Below are 18,183 nucleotides of genomic sequence, written 5' to 3'. Positions count from 1 at the left end.
CAGCATTGTACATGGAGCATTTGCATTTTGTTTTGCTCGCAGAGAATCACTTCTTATTCAGAATGACGGCGAAATTGTTTCGTGTTTTGCCGGATCTCAACTCTTCCTTCTTGAAGTTCTTTGGCGCGTAGGTTCCAGTGTGTTCCCAAAGATGAAATACTAGCTTTGAAGTCCGCTTGCTTTGCGTTAGACAGAAGCCCAGACAAGCCATGATCTCCCCCAGTCTTTCCTCGTTGAGGTAGCGCGAGTTGTCCACGCATGCGATAGGCAATACCAGAAAGAGACTGGGAACGAGTTCAATGGGACATCTCGACGTCAAGAACTTAACACAACGCTTGAGCATTTCACCCCGTCCCGTAGCATCGGCAACATAGTTGAGCACCAATGACAGACTGATCATGTTGAAGCGTTCATCATCGTTAGAGGGCAAAGGTCGTTCCATGAAATCTTGCTTGAGAATACCTGGCTCTTGGGAATTCAAATCGATCCGGGTGACATCCAAGGCTAGGTTCGTAGAGCAGGCGTTTTTGGTGCTCAAGGCTCCAACTTCAAGGACTCGGAGCTTTGGAATGGTGTTATTCCATTGCTTTAGTTGCGGCTTGATCCAGTCGATGAGGACTTTACTGGAATCCCCACCACGGTCCATCGACTGACCTAGCTTACTGGCGATCTGATAGCTTTCGAGACCACCATTAGCTTCGATTTGAGCGTCAATACTGCTGACTCGGGCTTCGTCTCCGGCAGCCAGTGCTTGAGCCCGGACTTTGAGAAGTCGATGATGGGATCGAATCAGAGTGCGGGTAGCTTTAGCTGAAAGAGCAGCGTCCTTGGATTTGACAATGCGAGGCCGACTATGCGACAACAACGTCGGTCTCTTGGATCGTTTTTGGGGAGCCATGTCTTCAATGATCGCGATGAACCGGAAGACTATGATATTTCATTAGGATATCAAGGATATAGTGTTTGTTTAGATGTCCTTTAAGGCCAAATATACAAATGGGTGAGGAGGTCACTGGGCGCGCAAAGAAAAGCCGTTCAAGAAATTGGAAAGAGAGCCAAATACGATGTCCAATCTGATTGGCCAATAAAGTGATAATACCGTACGGCAGTTACTGAAAAATACAACAAGACACTAGACCCAGCGGACCGCGGGTCACCTGACCCACACACAACACTAGGGTTTTCGCTAAGCGAAGACAACTCCAAATCCGTTCGACTTTTGACACTGCGATAATCCATCATCGACAGCGACCGACGACAGCCATGGCCCCCTCCGACAACAAGACCGGTATGTTATGATAACTATGCGCTCTTCTCATTCCGATCGTCGCCTTGCCAATTGTGAATTTGCCGTGTGCACGTGGAGGAAGATGTTCGGATTCAAAAATTTCGATATTTGGAGATCACCTCGCAAAGAGTCGCAGACACCAGGACATTTTGCAGAACACCTCTGCATCGCCATGTGAACATTGATCTCCAATCTGCGCCTCCGTCTCAGAATATTCGACCTACCATATCCAGGCAAATTCACAAATGGCAATTTACGGACGAACTTTTCAGGAAATTTTTTTTTCTCATCTTACCGTTCATTGGGCTAACATAATCATCTCATTAGGCAAGAACAAGGCCAACGCCGCCGCCAAGGCGGTTGCCAAGGGCGCTTCGGTACGTAGCAAAAGATGAAGCAGACCAAAGAAACCCTTTTGGAGCCTATCGCTAACGCGGTTGTGGCAACAGCTTCACAAGTCCCGCAAGGTCCGCACCTCGGCCACCTTCCACCGCCCCAAGACCCTCCAGCTGTCGCGGTCCCCCAAGTACCCCCGTGTGTCTGTCAACCACGGCCCCGCTCTGGACTTCAACAAGATTGTTCTGTACCCCCTGAACACTGAGAGCGCCATGAAGAAGATCGAGGAGAACAACACCCTCGTCTTCATCGTCAACGTCAAGTCCAACAAGCGCCAGATCAAGCAGGCTCTTAAGAAGCTGTACGATGTTGACACCGTCAAGATCAACACTCTTATCCGGTTTGTTTCCTTTTTGGTGAATATAGGTAAATTAAAAGCTAACTTGTGGTTTTTAGCCCTGACGGTACCAAGAAGGCCTTCGCCCGTCTTACCCCCGATGTCGATGCTCTTGACATTGCTGCCACCAAGCTGGCCATTGTCTAAGCGGGGAATGCTTGAAAAGGGATTTCTTAGGGTTTGGCGAACTTGTTTTTCACTACGGTGATGCTAAAATACCAGCCGGGCTGAATGATCAAAAAGAACATAACTTGTGAACGTGAAATACACGATTCCAAAAGAATCGCTGGGCTTGTCGGTCCTGTAATGGCTAAGGCATGTTTCAGACCACGTAGCAGTGCGCCGCATTGTTGTAGATTTCTTTAGTTCATGTTGACCGGAGATGGTGTAAATGGCCAGCTGATCTTGCCAATGCTGTATACCTGCTTTCAGCAAGGGTCAGACGTTTGAAGTTGCCCAATTTTCCACATGGTTTGCTTTTCACAATCTAGACAATGGTTCTCCAAGCTGAACTAGCCTACATTCCAAGGTCGCGTGTTCTCAGCACCCAAGAGATGGTGGCATCCCAGCACAAACAGACTGATGCACATATCTACAAACAACATCCCCATTAAACATCCATTACATGTTGTACAAGACAACATAGTTCATAAATTGGCACTCTAGTATACAAATGATGGTTCCACAATCCGTCTATCCATCCAAAACCCCCCGAAATAAAACCGTCCAACCGCTGTCCAAGAAGCAAAAGTAGAGCGTGACGGGCTCCCAAGCCATATCAGTCTTCTGAGAGAATAACTAAGATCCTTAGATATGCATCACATCCGGACAGCCATCAGAAAACAGCAGTAGCAGAACACAAGACATTTAACGCTTAGTGACCGGGGCCGCCGCGCATGCTGTCCAGCTTGGACAGGATGGACAGACTGGTATCCATCCACCGGTCAACGCAGTTCTGTGCGCATGTCTCCTCGGACTTATCGAGAGTGCCGGAGGTGATCTTGCTGGTAATGCATTTTTCCCAGCACACTTCATTCAGGTGGTGGACGGCTGGGAGGAATTGATATTAGCTATAGATTAACTCCAGGGGATGAGATCATCAAGCGCTAGGACCGGAGTCCGTTTCATATAGAATGTGAAGTATAGATCCCTAGCATGTCCAGATAGAAAGATGAACCACTCACTCTGCTGAATGTTGGACTTCTGAGCCTCATTGGTCAGGACCTGGTTGAGTTCCTTCTTATCACTCTCGGAGAGCTTGGTGAGATCGAGCTGTTGTTCCATAATGGCGGTATATGTGATGCAAGTAGCAATTGAAGCGAGATAGGATAAACGGAAAACGGGATAGCAGCAAGACACTGGACGGTAGCTGGAGGATGTCCGTAAATCAAAGTCAAAGGCGGTGAACAGAGGCACAAAAATGACGCGCAGTTTTCCCTATCGATAGCAACTTGCGTCCATCGTTTCTCATTCAACATCGAGAAAATAAAAGCACCTATTGACACAGCGTCAGATCGAACACGATCGCCTTGATTATCGCATTACCTTTATCTTATTATCCTCATCTGTAATCTGTCACCCGCCATGCCTCCGATTCGCACTTCCCGCAATCGCAAACCGCCTCCCGCTGGCTTCGACGACATCGAAGATACCTTGCTGGAATTCAGCAACAAAATGAAGGATGCGGAGAATGCGTCACACGAAGGAAAGAAGAAATACGAAGTTCTCTGGCCCATATTTCAGATCAGCCATCAACGTACGAATTGCTCCTCTCTGCGGCATTCGAGAACTACGGGTTCACTGACTTTTGCCCCTCTTATTTTAACAGGCTCACGTTACATCTACGAACTTTACTATGAGAAAGAAGCGATCTCGAAGGAATTGTACGACTTCCTGCTTAAGAACAAGTATGCCGATGCGAACTTGATTGCCAAGTGGAAGAAGCAGGGCTATGAGAAGGTAGGTTTGCCTTTGCGGTGACCTTTGCTGAGGACCTGGACTAACTGGTTTCCCTAGTTGTGCTGCCTGCGCTGTGTCCAAACGAAAGAGACGAATTTCAATTCCACGTGTATCTGCCGAGTGCCCAAGGCGCAGCTCAAGGAGAACCAAACTATTCAGTGTGTCAGCTGTGGCTGCAACGGCTGTGGAAGCAGCGACTAAACAAGAGGCCGAGGCTGGTCGGTGACTGGAGGGTTTTGATTTGACTGGGGACCCCGGGAGGTAGGGGTGGATTGTGGTTGTCAACCACATGCATCCATTGGACAGGGCGTTTCGGTACTATGCATTTCTGTTTCTGTTTCTTTTTTGTTACTCCGTCCGATCCATTCATCGGGTCAATCAGATACCCTTCGAAGCTTGAATGGCACATGGATCAGTTTGATAAGCAGACAATAATGACTTTCAATTGCTAACTACATACATTATATCAAAGTAACGCTTTCGAATGTGTCCCAGTAGTTTCCCATAAAGATAGCCCCAACCCCGATATCCAAATCATAAAAAAAAACCATCGCTTGCATGTACATCTTAGCATCGTCATTAATATCGTAACCAGGCCATCCTGGGCTCAGTGGAGGAAATGTCAGAGCCGGCTCCATCGGCGCGGCCCAAAAATCCTCAAAAGAAAAACACCGCCCACAAGATCTTGGAAACATCGCCGAGAACCAACTCCAGAATTCAACCCAAAACTCAAGAAACAAAGGTTGCAGGGCCAGAAAAGCAGGAGGACAATAAGGGGTAAGAAGGGAGAATAATCAAATCGAACAAGGTGGGTCTCCCAGAGATCACCACCTACAAACCAAAAAAAAGCAAATCATTAGCTGGGAACATCTCAAAACAAGGTCGCATTGGGGCGGTGGCCTATTTGTGGTCGATGAAGCGCCCTGGGCTTCAAGGTGTCATCCTTGCTTATGCCTCCGATCTTTTGGAAACCCTGCAGAAGATCAACTCCGTCGACTTCGCCTGGGCTGTCATTGCCCTCATCGAAAAGATGGAACGAGAAGAAGTCTTCCTGGCCAGCATCTCCAAATCGGGTTGTGTCGGGGAGCTTAGATGGTGACTCGGGGAAGATTGAGGACCTGGAGCGGGACATCGAGGGCATGCCCAGTCTGCTATTGATGTTCACCGAAGTGATGTCCGAAAGTACGGTATTCCCACTGTCGTTTCGGGGACGTTTGATGGAGCGTTTCTCCGGAGATCCGTACGATAACTGTGCTGATCCAGGATCCGCGAAAACATCAAAGGAGGTGTGGAAATGATCGTGAGGGGTGTATGACTCGTCCTGAAGATTGAAAGCCGGACTCCAAGGGAGAGCATCTTCAGAAAGACCCAAATGCTTGATGGGTGAGTTGACCATCTGCTGTATCTTTCGGCGATGATTTCGCAGGTTGGTGTTTGGAGACACAGATGGTGGTGGTCTGACCGGCTTCTTAAACTTGATGATGGGCGTTAACGGAGGCGGCTGCATGCTCACATACTGGCTACGGAGAGGCGATGAACCAATAGGTGGGTTGGGGTTTTTGCGAGCTGCAGGCTGGCCAGGGCTGACATCGTGAGAAGAGCTGCGCATGCGCGCGATCTCTTCTTCAGCACGGCCGCGCTTGATGCGCGGAGGCTCGATATCTAGATCAGATGTCAAAATGTGCCCAGCCTTGTTAGGTCTTAGAGCCGATGACTCCAAAGACGAGAAATAACCGCTGTCATTCATGGTAATCGACTTTCGCTTGCGCGGGCGAGGTGCAGGGGTAGGGCCAGAGTGAGTGGGGGTTGGAGGGGTACCCTGGCGGGCGAATCGGGGAGGAGCGATGGGAGGAGATGACCGAATGGCCTGCGGTGGCGAGGAACGAGGCGCTGCGCGTGGTGCAGGAACTGGAATCACTTCGTCCGCATCATCTTGAAGAGCAGGATCCGACGCAGGTAACGTGGCGTCCGAAGACAAGTCATTTGGGGCTGGCCTGGGGGCAGATGCATGGTGAGGTGGCGCATGATAAGCATGCTGCGGCGGTACCATCCAGGTCGTGGTGCTTGCAGTTTGCGACTGTTGCATGAGATCTCTCTGAGGAGCGGCGGGGAGAGGAAGACTCGACATGGTGGCGCGGCGCACTTGTTTGTCTTTGAGGAATTGCGCTTCCATCCCGGGCTCGATGGCCCAGTAGTTGCCCTTGCCAGGATCATCCTTAGGTCGCTCTTGCTTGATAAATGCCTTGTTAAGACTGAGGTTATGTCGGATGCTGTTTTGCCAACCGGGGTCGCTGTTCTTGTAGTATGAGAAGGTATCGGAGATCCACTTGTAAATTTGCGCTAGCGTCAAGCGCCGGTTATTAGCGCGCAAAATTGACATCCCGATCAACGTAGCGTAACTGTACGGAGGCTTGGTGCCATCATCTTCCACCGGTGGCATATCGTGCGGTTCAGGTAGATAAGTAGTTGGCGCGTCGTCACGCTTTTGTTTCTTATTAGATCGCTCCTTGAGAGGCGCAGCCTCCATCAGTGTACGCTTCATTGGAAGTTTGGATTCATAGGACGGTTCTGGGAAGTCCGCGAAACTGTCATTGGATAGCTCTTCGGAGAGATGGTTTTCTCTTGATGATTCGAGGTTCACGCTGGAGAATGTGGTGAAGAGAGCAGAATGTGGCATAGAGGTAGTAGAGTAGATGGGGAACGGCGGTTTCTTGGCTGGGGAGTCGGTGGCAAACATGGGAGGAGGAGGAGCAGATATGGGGATGAAACCGAGCTTTCCGTGTCGCAAATGGGAGCCCTGAGGGTGAAGACCTTTGGTTGGCGATTGCCTGTGCGGGCCCGAAGACGGATGGCGAGTTGAGTTGTGAATGGGCTGAAGTGGTAGCGGTGAGGGTTGCAGACGGGGCCTCGATCTGATGATCTCCTGGGCTGATGGGGCTAGCACTGAAGAATAGTGTGCGCCCGTAGAACGCGTCGATCCCATCACCTAAACGACGGGGAATCAAGTTGCAATATCACCAGTCACCAGGAGGACCATATGACGCGTAAACAGACTTAGAGATGAGCGCGACTGTTCAAAAACAAGGCCTCCGGCCGCGTTGCGATAACGAGCGAGCCGTGTCTAGGTGTGACGAGACTGCGCAGAGAATTCCGGTTGGACCAATAGTATTCCGCAGATCGAGAAGCAAAACCAACAACCTCAGGCCGTCATGCAGCTTAAACAAGTTGGGCCACAAGGCGCTAAGGCGTCACACTTCCGAGACGCGAATCAAGCCGCACAGATAACAGATGGGGATGAGATTTGCGATTTGGGAACAACAAATAACCAAAATATAGTACGGACTGTTGAAGCCGACAAATGATGGAGGTTAGAGGTTAGAGAGAAAAAAAAAAAAAGAAAGAAAGAAAGAGGATACAGAGAGTACAAGAAAGGATAGAGAGAAGACTCTTGATGTAAACCGGGTTTTGGAAGAAAAAGACGGGAAATGGGGCACTGTGCCAAAGGCAGAGAGGATATCAGGATATCAGACCCTTTGAGAATTTTTTTTTTCACTTTCCACTGTAACTCTTGGAAGATACTAAATCATTATTATAGAATTCTAGACAGGTTCAATTTTTTTTTTTTCAGAGCAGAAGAAAGGCGGGGGGAGGAGAGAGAGGGAGATCGAAGATGGAGTGAGATAGTGCGATAATACCTGTCACGTATGGTCATCTTGGAGACGCGTCGCGCGTTTTATTATGGAAGATGGGCAATTATCGGGGTGGTATTATTGGTAACATCAATTCATATCTGACCAAAGGGGGTCCCCTCCCTTGCTCACATTTTCTAGTGTCGATCTGATCCACCGAGGATGAACGGAGTATGTCAGGTCTACATTATTGCCTTCTACTATCGAGCATATATTGTGGCTCTAGAGAAGTATATTGGAAGGAGACATATCTATCTTTAGGTCTGGGTCTACTGAGTACACTACGGTGCATACAGAAGATATCATACAATCTGGTCCTGCAAGTATGACACGACTCCATCAAGACCGAGACATCAGATACCGGGTATTCTTAAACCCAGCATTGGCACTCCAATTGGCCCGGTTCTCCCGGTATGTGGACACGTCGATGTAACTTTGAGACGTTTGCTGCTTTCTCGCCCCTTGTTTTTATCTGCTGTCATGGAGGATCTCCAACGCCCTTGACTAGTGGCCAATTGCTCCCGGGTGCATCGAGGGCCAATCGATTTTACAGGCCTACATTGTACAACGCATGTGCTGCCCACTTGCGTGCAGGTGCCGGGACCTCATAATCAGGACTCCGTTCAGAGTATGGAGTAGCATAGAGCAAAGAATTGGAACTAGAACGGGGGGATCCATTGTTCAAATCTAGGGGAGATCTCTAGTGTCTTTTCCTCTGCATGCCCTTGCTTGCACATCAAACTCCTGGTAGCAGATCCATGTACTTATGCCGTTCCTAGGTTGTTGGATGTACCATTCTCCCCTCCACCGAGGCTTTTCCTTTCTAGTTGTTTTCATCAGAGCACTCAGAGTCGCAGTACTCCGTACTCCGTATGGAGATGTTTCTTTACCAAGATGGCAACACCGGTCCACGCTCACATGAGAGGATTCAGCAACACAACGGCCATCGCCTAGAATCAAATAGTTCCTGTACACTCTGTGACAAAAATCCAGGGACCACTATCGGGGAAGAGGAAGGTAGTGGGCAACGAAGGAGATTTGAGCTGAGGAGTCCAATGCCACAAGGCTTCGCAGAAGATGGTCCGTTCACCACCCGCAATCGTTAGAATTCCGAGAGTGCATCTGCGGAGGATTTTACTTATACCATACAGGGAAAGTATTGTCAGTGTACAACATAGATGTAAGAAATCCAGAGTACTCTCAGTCCTTTCTAGGGAGCGCAAAAGGAGCCAGGGATGAGCACTACCAACAAACCAAGAAGTGAAAGAAGAATCTGATAGAGAATCTGATGTATATGAAACAGTAGTAGTGATTCAAATTCCAAAACACCTTGAGGAAAGCAACCCTCATGAAACAAACGCTTCATGACTTCTATTCTAAAATTGAAACCAGGAGACAACGCCAAGCCCATGCATCACAAAAAAGAAAGTCTATGCTTTGTTTTTCCCAACCAAAGTCATGAACCCCTGTCTTTCAGGGGCTTCGACTTCCGGTGGATGCACACCTTTTTTTTCAACCAAACCCAAGGGATATCTTAAACAACAATGAATTTTTGCTCGATGCGCAAATGGGGACGTTTAGTCCAAGAAGGTGAACATGCTCGTATGGATGATATTCAGGGCACGGTCGGCGTCTCGTTCTTCAATAACGCAAGAGATATTGATTTCACTTGCACCTGTGAGGGGGAAAAGAAAGATCCAGTTAGTACCAGTTAAGGATTTGAAGGTAGGGGGAGGGGAAGGGGGGGGGAGAGGAGTGGGGATCAGCAATTATTTCCTCACCTTGAGAGATCATCTCGATATTCACGCTGTTCTCGCCGAGAGTGGTGAACATACGCCCTGCAACCCCGATCATGTTTTTCATTTGCTTGCCCACCAGACTGAGAATGGCCATCTCAGGGATGATGTCCACAGTTCCGTACTTCCCCAGGTCATTTAATGCGCCCTGGAGATCATCGTCAATGACCTGATACTCATCCCGTCCGTTTCCATTCAGAAGGGGCATCTCTGAGTGAAGGGCCAAGGACACGTGGACCTCGCTGGTCGAGATCAAATCAATGGATAGGCGCCACTTGTCCAATACGGAGAAAATACCGGCAAAGAAACCATGGGAGAGCGACCGCTTGTTGGAATGCACATTGATCACCAGGATGTTGTGCTTGATGGTGACTGCGGTCGGGCGTTTCGATGTATTCGCAAGACTGGGACTCCGAGTCCGGAACAGGCGTGGGTCATGTCCTGGTGTAGTTCTCTCCAGTTCGGCCACCGAGTCAGGGAAGATAATAGTGCCTTCGTTCTTAGGGTTCATGACGTTCTTAATGCGAATAGGAATCCTTGCGCGAATGACTTGCTCCATGGTGAACGGATGAATGACTTCGGATCCATAGAAGGTCAATTCAGCGGCTTCAGCAGGGGTGATGGCCGGGAGCAGATGAGCCGTTGGCACTTTACGCGGGTCCGCGGTAAATATACCATCCACCTCCTTCCACACCTGCAGCTCCGCCGCGCGGGTTCCAACTGCCACAAGGGCGGCACAGAGATCGGTATATCCACGACCAATCTGATCGAGCAGACCACCGGGGATGGTACCAAAGTACCCAGTCACAACAGGTACTCGGTGTCCGCAGGCCTCAACTTGGCTGCCGAAAGCCGCTGCCAGGGCATTATAAAAGTCCTGGTCCAACCCGTGGGGCCCAATGGGGAAATCAATAATTTCAGAAAGATCCACATACTGCGAATCAACCCCGCGGTCTTGCAGTAGAGCGGCCATCAGCAGACAGCTCAGCTTCTCACCGGCGCTCATCACCTTATCCACACAGCGCGCACTAATCTCTCCCAGGGTCTGAGCGGCCTCAAGGAACCTGAGTACTCGTTCGCATTCGCCGGTGATGTCCGCAATCACTTGATCTCTTATTTCGGCCGACTGCAATTCTTCCTGGGCGACTTGAACATGCTCCAAACGAACAGCCTCCACCAATGTCAGATATTGCTGCGAACGAGGATGTTCAGCATCCCGCGCTGCCCGCAGCAGCCTACCCCGAAAGAATTGGTATTAGAACCTCAATCGTGATATAGATGAAGAGCATCACGATGACTCACCGGTTGGTTGTGCCTTCAGCTTTTGTAGAGCTGCTTCTCGCAGAGCATACGACGGCGACTCTGTTTTTTAAGAGGCTGGGTCTGTAAGATTGTCAGTCTCCATCATGTCGAAATCGAGAAAATGCGTCATACTGGACGACCTGCTCAATGATATTGCGCGCGAACTTGCCCACGCTAGTACCACCAAACTTCTGCACGACCCAATTTCTGTGTGCCTGCGCGGTCACTGGCAAATTTGAATCGAAGGTAGTAGTGGCCATAATGTCAAGCCAAGAATGAGTATAGACAGTGTACAATGCAATACAAGGGAGTCAGAAGTGGTTTTGGAGGGGGGAACCGGCGAAAGCGGAGACCTTTGGGGCCACATCGGGTTGCATAATTTTTTTTAAGTGACTCAAATTGGCAATAGAGTTATGGGAGTAAAGACCGCTTTCCTGTTCTGGTCAGGAACGAACGATGTCGGAGGTCCCACCAATCACGCAATTGTCATGTGAAGGGCCCCACATTGCCTCATTCGGCCTCATCGGGGTGAATGTTGTTCCGGAGTGTAAATGGCAGGTGCCCAAGTGGCATCCTGTATCTGTATTGCATCCTATTGTTGATTCACAATATTGATTTATTCGGTTTGCTGATCATGATGCCAGGAAGTCACCTTGCCTCAAAGACATTATGTCAAGTTCATTGGAGGACTGTTAACGACAGTGGCACCATACATTTCGATTTCGAGCTGTGGATGATTGACTTCTCTAACCCCACATGGACACTGAGTCCCAAGCCATGTCCTGGACCTACAACGTCGGATGCCACAGAGTTAGCCCCTCTACTAACAGCATATCAGGGCTCCTTGATTTTGACCTCGCCATCGAAACAAAGCTCACCTAGCATTTGCGGCCACGGGCCTCCGATTAGGATTCACGAGAGCCATATACCGACTCTTGAAAGTGCGAAGTGAAACATGCATCCTTCTTGACCGTATCGCTTTCACTATCCGCCCAGGCCTTGATCCACATTTGTCCTTCGTGGCACGTTAGGTTGGATGATAATGATATGATAATGGCTAGGCTCTGACAAACAGAATTAGCCCGCCCAGATGCCGAATCAACGCTCTATAGCCGCCTCTGGATAAGCTGAAGCAGCAGTATTCTATTCCATATACCTCTGCGTATAATTACCTCTTACATGTTCTACCATGTATACTCCTGGCCTGATTCTCTTTTCCCTGGTCATCGGGGTGGGCGTGACACGTGAGCATGCCATGCAGTGTTTAGCTTCATTTAGCTCTCGATCGTCCTCAGGGCCATCTTGAGTCAGAGAACAGGGATCATGTTCATGAATCAGGAGCACTCCGCATTCTTGAACATATCATAGGGGTAAAATTGAAATGCAAACGTCAACTCAAAAAGTTCAACGCAGCTTTTCAGCCTTGAACTGTAACCGAAAAAAAAACCGCATCAACTATTCGAGGAATTTTCATACTTGCTATATATCCCCTTCTACTGAATTTATGACAAGCCCTAACACCGTCGAGAGACGAGTTACTACCGCAACATAAACGCCTACGTTGTTTCGGCCCCTACGAAGTAAAATGTACTTAGTCCTTCTGTTCGCTGATCTTAAGGAGGAGATGGTGACAGCACTTTCTTATTGCCATGTCGGGGAGACGATTACCAAGACACTACCGCTAGGAATTTTACAACCGGAAAGGGATAGACTCCCCTGCCTGATATCCTTAGGTTTTACTTTCAAAGATCTTGACACACTTTGTCAATGTGGGAGGACTGTCCTTTCTGGCCCCAATGGCAGTGTGGCAGCGCTCAGCCCCAAAAGGTTCCTTTAAAAGCAACAGCTCTATGCAGAGGAACCAATGAGCAAGTCGCAGCCACGATCAATTTTCAGCTCAGGTCATTGGTATCCAAATTATTCTAGAGTGCCCAAGAAGGAGGTGCAATAAATAACGACCGAACCCAATCCTATTCGCAGATGGAAAAAAGGTATTATAACCTATTAACGGATGATTGGTGGAGACCTTCCCTTGAATATAATCCTCGCTGTCATCACTGCTAGTCTGGCATATTCAGAGGATAGTGGGCAGATTTTCTCCTTTGCTTCACTCTACATGGGGAAGTGCTCGACTTCTAAGAATTGACAATGGGCTTACACTTCCTGATCAATATCCTTAGCACCGCCCTTCTAGGAGCGAGCAACTGCTGCAAACAACGCTTCACGGAAAAAATTGGATGCGATTGGCGATGTCAGCACTCACTCCAAGCAAAAATCTGTTGACGTCTTTGCTCAATACTACACATCCGGTACGGAATAATATTCCTAGTGGCCAAAGACTCGATACCCTAAAACGATATTTTCCTTACTACCGGAGACATGATTGCATTCTTTCCTCACCAAACCGGACCTAGTTACCGAGGAAGTCTGTGTGCTATCCGGGTTTCTAATCAAGAAAAGAATACAAGGATGGCAGAAATGCAAGGATCGTGATAGTCAATTTTTGGATCTTCTGGAAAGCATTCAATCGGTTTGGAGCACTTTAAAGAAGCTACCTAGATGTGCTCGTAACTTGCGGCCATTCGCCCGTAGCCAACATGTTTAGAATAATCATTGGAGGCTTGCTGCCCATCGTCGTCGTACTTCTGGGCTTGCGTCGCTTCAGATCACACACATCGTTTGCTGGACAGTGTATTGCGGCAATCATGACTATGGTAGTCGCCCATGCACTGAAACCGGTGCAATATGGCAAAGTTCTAGAGAGAGTCTAATCGCATGGCATTTGTCTAAAACACCATTACGACGGATGTTGACGCTCGACCTGTGTTGGAAGTGATGACCAACGACTATCTTTGGCTATGGAACAGGATTTAAATGATTCAAGGGCGATTGGCTTCTTGCATTGCTTATTTACCTCAGAAGATGTCACCTAGGCAGTGAGCCGAGTTCATCACGTCTCTATCTCTAGTCAAAGTCAGGTGGGAATGGTGGCAAATCAGTAAATCCAGCAGATTTACCATACAACTGTTGGATAAATGATTAGATGCTTCTTAATGCTTGGAAATAAGAGGATATGTTGTATGGTGTGAGTTGTCCAGGTGCCTGCGTTAGGACACCAAACTCCGCCGTGGGTGGGTCTCGAGAAACAAGCACTGTTCAGCTCGTTTAGGCATCAAATTAAATCCTTTGTCTATACTTCTGATTCTACCTCTGTTGTTCGCTCAAATTCAGCTTTCTTTTTATCTGCATCTTTACATACATACATTCTTTGCTCCTCTCGCAAGCGGTGTCTGCCAAGCATCAATCTAGCAACTTCCCCTCTAGCGTCAGCACTGGATGAAAACTCCTTAATGGCCGATAGTAACGCCGCCTCATGCCCTTTCTGTCCTTTTACAGACTCCGACGCTAATTTTGTGTCCCAACATATTGAGTTCTGCCACCCAGAAACTGGGGTAACGGGTTTTCTGCAGGAAACCCCGCAAGAGTTCGCAACCCAAATCTCGGCTTCACTACCAGAGGACGAGGAGGGCGCAGACAAATATGTCAACTGTCCACATGAATGTGGTGAGATGATAAAAATTGCCGAGCTCTCAAGTCACCTGGATCTGCATGCTGCAGAGGCCATGGCCCTGGATGATTTCGGGGCCACTTCGGCACGCTCAACTGCAGACGTACATGACCATGGGTATGACGGACTCTTTGACGAGGATTCCCTCGACATACTCGACTCTCACAAGGGAGGCAAGCGTGGGATGCAACGAGACTCCTCGCGAGTAAACACTGCGAAGCCACCGCGGCCTCACAGTCCGCTAAGGACGACCAATGCCGATGGGATTAAGAGATTAGGGGTATATGTCTTATATTTGCATTCTTAGAGATACATACTAACAATAATCCAGCGCTCTGAATTGGGCCCCCATGCCCATGAGAAGAAAATGCCATCATGGCTAAAGAAAATGCTGGAAAAGGGCGGGAGCATCTCAAAACAAACCCAAATCACATCGGATGGGAAATTCACACGGCGCGAGACTGTAGAAAATGAGACGGATCATCTGATTCCTGTTCTTACTCGGCTGTGTGAACAGGACAAATCCGTCCAACGGGCATTCTTCTGTAGCCCCAAAGTCCGCCATATCTGCAAGATGCGCCGGGAAGGCGGGTTTTGTGGCTATCGCAATATTCAGATGATGGTTTCTTGGCTGAAAAAGTCCCGTGGCTTTGGCCATGAGCACTTCCCAAATAAGGGGCCGACGATCCTCGAGCTACAAGATATGATTGAATCGGCCTGGGATATGGGGTTCAATAGTTCTGGAAGAGCTGAGACAGGTGGTATCAAAGATACGCGCAAATTTATTGGAACACCTGAAGTAATTATTTTGATCGGCACTGATTATTTACTATACGCTAACACCTGCCCAGGCACAAGCACTTTTCATGAGCCTAGGGATCCCGTAAGTTGTCCAGCCTGCTTCATTTCAGCCCCGCTGACCCCGGTTCCCAGATGTGAAGCCAGAAGTCTCTCAGAGAGTAGCGACCTACGGGCTTGTGATGCTCTTTACATTGATGTCGCCGACTATTTTCGATCAGCGTGCTCACCAGAAGACGAGACGAAGATCGTTCAGACTGATCTCCCGCCGATATACTTCCAGCACCAAGGTACAGCCCCGTAGCTCTTTCAGCAAATATATGTCTCTTTCTAACTTAAGCCAGGTCATTCTATGACAATCATCGGGTTTGAAATACGAGACAACGGCAGCGCAAATCTGCTGGTATTCGATCCCATGTTCAAGACTTCCCCTGCAATGGAGCGTCTGATCGGAGCGTTTGTCAAGCCTTCGGATCCCACTCGTCTTCTCAAAGCATATCGCAGAGGAACGCCTTACCTGCAAAAGTACAAGATTTTTGAGCTTCTCAAGTGAGTGATGATCCAATTTGCATCAAACTTGTGCTAATCAGTACTAGGCTATCTATAACCAGCCCGAAACATGAAGCAAAATAGAATCAAGCTGGTTCATTCAATTCTGCATATTCTTTGCATCATGATCATTTATCAAAAAAAAAAACAAAAAAACAAAACCAAGCGAAGTTGATATAAATGTCTTTTATACATTCCCAATGCGGCAACTTACCCCTCCACGATAAGATAGCCGGGACGAAAATTAGTCCGATGGAATTATTTCGTCTGGGGAAACTATTTTCAGTCTACAATTCACAATTCCACTTTAAAGAATCCACCCTTTTAAGAAAAACATGCGCACCTCTCCAAATGTGATCATCACCGGCACCCCCGGCGTGGGGAAGACTGTCCACTGCGAGCAACTCGCGCAAGAGATCGGCTTGAAGCACTTGTCCATTAACCAGGTCGCAAAGGACCGTGGATGCTTCGATGAATATGACGAGGAATTGAAGACATGGGTGGTCGATGAGGATAAGGTGAGAACATTTCACACAGCGCTTCTCTTTTCGCCATGTTTAAAGACTCAAAAGTTCACATGCTAAATCACACGCGACACAGCTCCTCGATGCCCTTGAAGACGAAATTCCTAAGGGTGGCTACTTAATCGACTGGCACGCCTGCGACCTTTTTCCCAAGTCCTGGATCGACCTCGTCGTTGTCCTCCGTTGCCCCACAACAAATATTCTATATGATCGCCTTTCTTCGCGGTATGACAATCGACTACGTAAATATATCTACGGCTTCAAACTAACATCCATACTTCAAGGGGCTACCACGAGAAAAAGCTAGAAGAGAACGTTGACGCAGAAATCTTTGGCGTCCTGTCGGACGAAGCGCGAGAGGCATTCGACGAAGAGATCGTGGTAGAGCTGAACAGCGAACAGGACGCAGATGTGGACTCGAACTGCCAGCGGATCGCGCAATGGGTCGATTCGTGGAAGAAATCACACGCCGAAAATGCGGATTGAGGGAATTTGTTGGGCCATTAACAATTTTTTTGGATCTTCGTTTCTCATTCTTCTATGGTCTTTTGCGGGCCGAGTTATATACCCATGGCGATTTACTGTTGGCCTTCGGCTAGCCACTGCTGCAACTTCACCAGTGCCTTATACCGGTGCGATATCTTGTTCTGTTCGCGGGACTCTTAGCACATGGCTTTTTTAGGGAGAGACAAAATCGTTGTTACCTTTTCCTCCTTGTCCATCTCGGCATATGTCTCCTTGCCATCATATTCGAAGATAGCATCCCAGCCTGCCATATATCAGATCTTGGTTCTCTGCACAACTCAGTTAGAGGTTCACTTACCGAACTTTCCTGGGCCTCTGGGCCGCACAATGGCACCCTGTATATCACAATTAGATTTACACAATGTTGAAATAACTGTATTTGCCTCACCTCAGTTCTCCCCTGGAAAATTATTGGCTCTTCACCAGGGCCCCGACAAAAGGCAAAGGTGCACACAGCTTCGGCAGTCCGATCCTCGAAGCCATCGAGCATCTTGTTCAAGCCCTCGTGGCCCAAATTCTCCATGAATGATTTGCTTGGTAATCATCAGTACAATTCTCAGAGAGTAAGCCTTTAACATGGCAAAGACATACATGTATGGCCCAGGGAGACCCTTAAGCGCATGGAACTCAAGCGCAGTGTCTTCGGTCAAGGCAGGTCCATTGATCTATTCCCTCGTAAGCTGATGGGATATTTAATAGAGAGAGCCCAGAAAGAATTTACTGCTTCGGCGGCACGTCTGGCCTTCTCTTTGGCGATTTCTTCGATTGTGCCTTGGATCTCGGGGACATCGACCTCCTGGTTGTCCACTTCGATGGCATTACCGAGGATAGCCCGCACCTCAAGGAGTTTGTTTTTGTTGCCGGTGATGAAGTTGAGCTTGGTGAGAGTCATTTTCGGCTGTGCAGATAGGGACTGGTTGGTATGGGTTGGATGTGAAGTTGAAGATTTAGAGTGTGGGAACCCCACTGCGATACCGCTGACCGCACATATCGACCTCAAGTGTTGGGATTTCATGCAAAACAGCTAGAAGAAACATTCTCACATACCCCAGACCTACTCGTATCTTGTATGTCAGTGTTGGAAAATTATTCCTTCGTTTCAAAATTTCTCCAGTTGTAGCGACATGTACACCGTGCTGTCCCAACGACAGATTCGTCGTTTGGAACGAATCTCTTACAATCCAACAAATCGAGACGAAAAAGAGAACGAGTGACACTTCAGTCTCCTCCAGGGATTTTGAAATATCAGGTGATGCCCCTCCCTACGAGATTGAAATACTCAAGAAAGGTTCTTGCAGCATTTACGTGTGATGAAAGTACTGAAAGAGTGCTACTGTAGTCCGGTTGTCACACAGCCTGGCGCTGTGATATTTCCGGAAGAGAGATTCGAGAACAACCTGGAAGAGAGCATGGACAGTGAGCCTGCGATGTGACCAAGTGATTGAATACTTC

The 18,183-nt window shown here is 48.4% G+C and overlaps 9 protein-coding genes across 9 annotated transcripts; 4 read left to right on the top strand and 5 right to left on the bottom strand.

Moving 5' to 3' along the window:
• Window positions 1-46: 46 nt before the first annotated feature.
• Window positions 47-898, bottom strand: Pdw03_8905 (nucleolus protein; the record flags this gene model as incomplete). Its single annotated transcript, XM_014681518.1, has 1 exon — window positions 47-898. One exon carries the CDS (start codon window positions 896-898, stop codon window positions 47-49), a length of 852 nt encoding a protein of 283 aa, XP_014537004.1.
• Window positions 899-1,263: 365 nt separating this feature from the next.
• On the top strand, window positions 1,264-2,168 carry Pdw03_8904 (60S ribosomal protein uL23; the record flags this gene model as incomplete). The annotated part of the gene is made up of 4 exons (XM_014681517.1): window positions 1,264-1,288; window positions 1,616-1,665; window positions 1,738-2,024; window positions 2,081-2,168. The coding sequence occupies 4 exons, from the start codon at window positions 1,264-1,266 to the stop codon at window positions 2,166-2,168; spliced, it is 450 nt and encodes a 149-aa protein (XP_014537003.1).
• A 727-nt stretch (window positions 2,169-2,895) lies between these two features.
• On the bottom strand, window positions 2,896-3,305 carry Pdw03_8903 (Magnesium and cobalt transport protein and translocase of inner mitochondrial membrane, putative; the record flags this gene model as incomplete). The annotated part of the gene is made up of 2 exons (XM_014681516.1): window positions 2,896-3,071; window positions 3,206-3,305. 2 exons carry the CDS (start codon window positions 3,303-3,305, stop codon window positions 2,896-2,898), a joined length of 276 nt encoding a protein of 91 aa, XP_014537002.1.
• Window positions 3,306-3,605: 300 nt separating this feature from the next.
• Window positions 3,606-4,181, top strand: Pdw03_8902 (Cell cycle control protein Cwf14/Bud31, putative; the record flags this gene model as incomplete). The annotated part of the gene is made up of 3 exons (XM_014681515.1): window positions 3,606-3,777; window positions 3,850-3,980; window positions 4,038-4,181. 3 exons carry the CDS (start codon window positions 3,606-3,608, stop codon window positions 4,179-4,181), a joined length of 447 nt encoding a protein of 148 aa, XP_014537001.1.
• Window positions 4,182-4,851: 670 nt separating this feature from the next.
• Window positions 4,852-6,963, bottom strand: Pdw03_8901 (Winged helix-turn-helix transcription repressor DNA-binding; the record flags this gene model as incomplete). The annotated part of the gene is made up of 1 exon (XM_014681514.2): window positions 4,852-6,963. One exon carries the CDS (start codon window positions 6,961-6,963, stop codon window positions 4,852-4,854), a length of 2,112 nt encoding a protein of 703 aa, XP_014537000.2.
• Window positions 6,964-9,370: 2,407 nt separating this feature from the next.
• On the bottom strand, window positions 9,371-11,027 carry Pdw03_8900 (Aspartokinase; the record flags this gene model as incomplete). Its single annotated transcript, XM_014681513.1, has 3 exons — window positions 9,371-10,700; window positions 10,768-10,848; window positions 10,900-11,027. The coding sequence occupies 3 exons, from the start codon at window positions 11,025-11,027 to the stop codon at window positions 9,371-9,373; spliced, it is 1,539 nt and encodes a 512-aa protein (XP_014536999.1).
• A 3,090-nt stretch (window positions 11,028-14,117) lies between these two features.
• Window positions 14,118-15,766, top strand: Pdw03_8899 (Peptidase C78, ubiquitin fold modifier-specific peptidase 1/ 2; the record flags this gene model as incomplete). The annotated part of the gene is made up of 6 exons (XM_066102092.1): window positions 14,118-14,615; window positions 14,667-15,134; window positions 15,187-15,218; window positions 15,269-15,423; window positions 15,478-15,682; window positions 15,730-15,766. The coding sequence occupies 6 exons, from the start codon at window positions 14,118-14,120 to the stop codon at window positions 15,764-15,766; spliced, it is 1,395 nt and encodes a 464-aa protein (XP_065957175.1).
• Window positions 15,767-16,017: 251 nt separating this feature from the next.
• Window positions 16,018-16,692, top strand: Pdw03_8898 (Putative adenylate kinase fap7; the record flags this gene model as incomplete). The annotated part of the gene is made up of 3 exons (XM_066102091.1): window positions 16,018-16,200; window positions 16,283-16,431; window positions 16,491-16,692. The coding sequence occupies 3 exons, from the start codon at window positions 16,018-16,020 to the stop codon at window positions 16,690-16,692; spliced, it is 534 nt and encodes a 177-aa protein (XP_065957174.1).
• A 92-nt stretch (window positions 16,693-16,784) lies between these two features.
• Window positions 16,785-17,623, bottom strand: Pdw03_8897 (Ham1-like protein; the record flags this gene model as incomplete). The annotated part of the gene is made up of 6 exons (XM_014681511.2): window positions 16,785-16,853; window positions 16,911-16,975; window positions 17,030-17,066; window positions 17,120-17,264; window positions 17,323-17,396; window positions 17,453-17,623. The coding sequence occupies 6 exons, from the start codon at window positions 17,621-17,623 to the stop codon at window positions 16,785-16,787; spliced, it is 561 nt and encodes a 186-aa protein (XP_014536997.2).
• Window positions 17,624-18,183: the final 560 nt, after the last annotated feature.

This window comes from Penicillium digitatum, chromosome 3 (genome assembly GCF_016767815.1).
Source record: "Penicillium digitatum chromosome 3, complete sequence".
NCBI classification, from domain to species: Eukaryota; Fungi; Ascomycota; class Eurotiomycetes; order Eurotiales; family Aspergillaceae; genus Penicillium; species Penicillium digitatum.
This window is presented reverse-complemented; position numbering and strand designations above follow the sequence as displayed.